The sequence below is a fragment of the Phragmites australis genome, chromosome 19 (assembly GCF_958298935.1).
Source record: "Phragmites australis chromosome 19, lpPhrAust1.1, whole genome shotgun sequence".
Classification (NCBI taxonomy): domain Eukaryota; kingdom Viridiplantae; phylum Streptophyta; class Magnoliopsida; order Poales; family Poaceae; genus Phragmites; species Phragmites australis.
In genome coordinates this window covers 10,245,126-10,249,487 of record NC_084939.1, presented here as the reverse complement: position 1 = coordinate 10,249,487, position 4,362 = coordinate 10,245,126, and the positions used below count along the sequence as shown (strand labels likewise).

Sequence of the window (4,362 nt, the reverse complement as noted above, 5' to 3'; positions counted from 1 at the left end):
CGCTTATATTTGCGAGTGGACGCCAACGTTCCAGAGGAGCTACAAGGACTTCAGGACCAAGACTTTAAAGATCCAACTGAGTACAGAGAAAGCAAGTTGTGGTCGTAAATATATTTATCATAATTTTAAAATATTTTGTTTTATAAACATGAATGCTAATAATTTTATCAGGAATCCCAAGTTTTAGATTTTACCTTAGTTTTCTTTTATCATCCTTATCGCCATGGTTTGGTTTTAGGTTATGGAAAGGTAGGTGATGCTTAGTCTTACTTTGGAATGGTGATCATGATAATAGCTTTATGAAATTTCATAATGGTGCTATGAACAATGGTAAAGAGGACAATATAATTTTTGTAGCAAAACGATATAGGGATTTGAGCAATAGTTTGATGAGATCAATACATGTACGATTAGGTTGTGGTAGTCTTTCTCAAATCTAAGGATCGGTTCATGAAGTGATCTTTTTGAGTTAACAGTATAACCACAAGCCCATATAGGATGTGTTTAGTCAATTAATTTGCGCACACCTCGGAAGTTAAATATATATGACTTGAGGGATTGTAAAAAACCTACATGTACAACTTCTTTAATCTAACACCTGCAAGCATTGATGTCAATATCCTTCTATGAACATCGATCACACGACATTGTGCATGCGTGGCCTAGGTGGCATACTAGTATCTACTAGTGTGGCTTCCAAAATTTGGAAGTCATTTAATCTGCATATTCTATCATTGGACTCTCTATTCATAAAGATTTAAGTGCTCATCCTATTTAAACGTGGAAAGTCGGAGTGGCGGATTCGATTAAAATTGTCTAGGAGACGATGAAATCCATTCTAAAAGTCATTGTGCCATTTTGGAAGCCACAATGGCACCTTTTCGTGCGGTCAACAGTGCTATGTGGGGTTACCTGACACCAAATCCGACATAAGTGAGTATTTTTTTTAAAAAAAACTACAAGTTCTTTTCATATGTATAAAAAACTACACATTTAAGGCCTTGTATTTTCGAAAAAAAATACAAGTTTCAGAATTTATGTCACATCTAACCACATCTCACAGGGGTGGCTCACATGTCGGTGTAACAAAATATTATGACTTACGTTATGTTGTGTTAGGCTGATGAAATGTTGGTCATCCTTGTCGGACGGGCTCCAAGATGAAAAAACCTCTAATACATGTAGTTTTTTTTAAACATATTGCCTCATATGTGTAGTTTTTTATATACTTCCTCTAGTCACAAATAAATATCGTTTTAAGTTTCATGCAGTCAACATTTACTAACTTTTGCTACTGATTGTTCTTTATGTATTGAGTTTGAATATTTAAAAAATGATATGAATATATTTACTTAAAAAGTAGTTTCATAATAATAATCTAACTTTATTATATTCTATAAACATGTTACACCGAAAATTAATAGTCAAATAAGTGTTTTAGAGACCGTGTCGATGTCTAAAATCATACTTATTTATGACTAGAAGAACTATATACCAAAGAACCTGTAGTTTTTTTAAATTTAATGATGTAAATTTTAGGTGTTCCTTTTGGACGAACACCATACCTAATTAAAATAACAACATTAATAAAAAAATGTCCTTTGCAAACATAAAACCAAAATCAACAATTCTTTTGGTTCTAAGGACTAATATTAACCGTTGTTAGGGTTAGTTCCCTGTTTAACTGAAGGAACCTTCCTACGTGTCAGTTTGGGCACCTTACCCACTGCAGGTACTGACCATGTATATCCATGCATACTCCTAGGATATGAGCATCGGCAAAGTCATCACGCCAATTTCGATGAGCAAAGAGTCCAAACCCATCGCGTGGCACCGCTTGTCCGTCCGTAACGTGCTACGGCCAACACGCAGCCAGCCGACCGGCCCACGCGTCCACTCGGCGCCCTATGCTCGGGACACCCAACTCGCTGCATGCCTGTACACGTATCTCGCAACGTGTCCAACTATTGCACCTACGGTCTATAAATAAACCGCTCTGGCCTTGGCTTCGTTGTACCGATCCTCCATTGACAATTCAGTTCAGAACTCAGAAGCTTTGCCACGATCAACAGTCACACAGAAGAAAAAGGCGATCTAGCTTGTGAGTGAGGAGATGGCGCACTACCAGCAGGGCCAGCACGGCCACCAGCAGGCCACCCGCGTCGACGAGTTCGGCAACCCGATCACTGGCGGGCATAGCGTTCTCGGGCGGACCGGCGGGCACGGCACCACGGGCACGGGTGCCCACGGCGCCACCGAGACCGGCAGCTACGACGCCGGGGGATACAGCCCAACCGGCACAGGTGTGCACGACGCCGGGGGCTACGGTGGCTCTGGCCAGCCGGGTTATGGCGCCACGGGTATGAACAGGGGTGCTGGCACCGGGACTCACGGAACTGGTATCGGCGCCACTGGCATTGGTATCCATGAGGCTGGGGGTTTAGGCGGCGGGCTCACGGGTATGCACGGTGCTAATACGGGCGCCGGGACCCATGGCACGGGCCACGGCGCTCACGGCGTCACAGGAACCCATGGCGCCGCCGCCGGGGCGTACCCTCTTGGAGGCGAGCACAAGACCGGCGGCATCCTTCACCGCTCAGGGAGCTCCAGCTCCAGCTCTGTACGTTTCGTGCCCTCCCATATACATGTCTGCATTCTGCTACCTTGCGTACCATCGTGCTTTCTTGTTGTCTTCTTCTGTAACAAAACACTAATCGTGCAGTCATCTGAGGACGACGGGATGGGCGGGCGTAGGAAGAAAGGAATCAAGGACAAGATTAAGGAGAAGCTCCCCGGGGGTCACAAGGACACCCAGAGCCAGCCGGCGGTGGCCGGCGGGTACGGCAGGACTGCAGGGTACACCGGTACGACGACCGGCACAGGCTCCGGCGGGGCGTACGCACCGACGACCGACGGGACGCACGAGAAGAAAGGCATGATGGAGAAGATCAAGGAGAAGCTCCCCGGCGGCAACAAGGACTACGACCAGCAGCACACCACGGCGACTGGCGGGTACGGGCCAGGGCTCACCGAGACCACCGGCACGTACGGGACGACGGAAGGGACGCACGAAAAGAAGGGCATCATGGAGAAGATCAAGGAGAAGCTCCCCGGCCAGCACTGAGCTCCTAGCTGCCTGCCAGTACGTTCCGTGTGAAGTACAGAATCAGATGTGCAGAAGAATAAAGCAGTCGCGTCGTGTCTCTCTGTTTGTGTGTGAAGTCAGTCTGGCCTGGGTATGCACGTGACTACGCGCAAGTTCTTCGTTTTGAAGTTATCTTCTACGTGTCGTAACTTATTTCTGTTTTCCTGTGTGATCTGTGGATAATAAAAGTGTGACCTTTATTCGTGAAACCACGTACGTGTGCTCTCGTGTCGATGATGGATGTCAAAGAAAACTAATCCCTGGGTGTTCTCATCCCTGTTTGCTCTTCCCATCCGAAGCTGCGATGCCCACGAAAGAGGCTCTCGTTCCTCACATATGTACATGTAGCGCTTATCAGTATTACTTCAACGGTAATCGATCACATATATAATACTCCATCAATACTAATTCAATAGTAATCGATACTGTTGACGTATCAGTATCCCGCACATGAATTAATCGGTACGGTTGATGTATCAGGAACCTGCATACGAATTAATCGATACTGTTGACGTATCAGTATCCTGCACACGGATAACCGGTAAGTAGTTAAGAATCGACACTAGTAGACACTTGGCGGCTGAAATTGGGGATTTTGCAGAGGCGCTCGTCGGAAAAGATGCCAGCTGTCGTGTGGCAAACCTACACATGCACCGTCTGAAGGAGCTGTATTGAGACCTTCTAGGTCTGCGTAACTCTCTTCACTTCGCTACTCTTTTCTTCTAGCTCTTGTTGCCCCTTTCTCGATCACTGTAGGTATTACAAGTCAAACCCTTTTTACCACTATCAGCCACATCCCACGGCATATGGGGTCTTCATTATCTGTTGTATACAATTAGTAATTTCGAATTGTGTGGACATCTTTAACAGATTGGGTAGGACTTAAAATGGCGAAATTAAACCAAGAAGTTTCAGTTAAATTTTATTGGATATGAATGTATGTGCAGTACATGGTGGCAGCCAATACAGTACATGGGGCATCAACATTGTTGTTCAGACGGTAGGGTGAGGTGACCCACCCGTTCTCATCGCCAAGGAACTTAAGGCGGTGTGATAAGGTGACCCAAGACGATGCAAAACATATGTTACAAACTTCAATCTTGTATAAAATAAAAAGGATATGACGATGAATTTTTGATAATTACTATATTTAGTACACCTCGAGGTCTCATATAATTCTCGAGATATATCTCTATCTGTAAGAAGGGGATTCCTAA

The 4,362-nt window shown here is 45.0% G+C and overlaps 1 protein-coding gene across 1 annotated transcript; it reads left to right on the top strand.

The window, feature by feature from the left end:
* Window positions 1–2,029: 2,029 nt before the first annotated feature.
* On the top strand, window positions 2,030–3,124 carry LOC133901055 (dehydrin DHN1-like). Its single transcript, XM_062342353.1, has 2 exons — window positions 2,030–2,620; window positions 2,723–3,124. Exons 1-2 carry the CDS (start codon window positions 2,114–2,116, stop codon window positions 3,122–3,124), a joined length of 909 nt encoding a protein of 302 aa, XP_062198337.1. The 5' UTR covers window positions 2,030–2,113.
* Window positions 3,125–4,362: the final 1,238 nt, after the last annotated feature.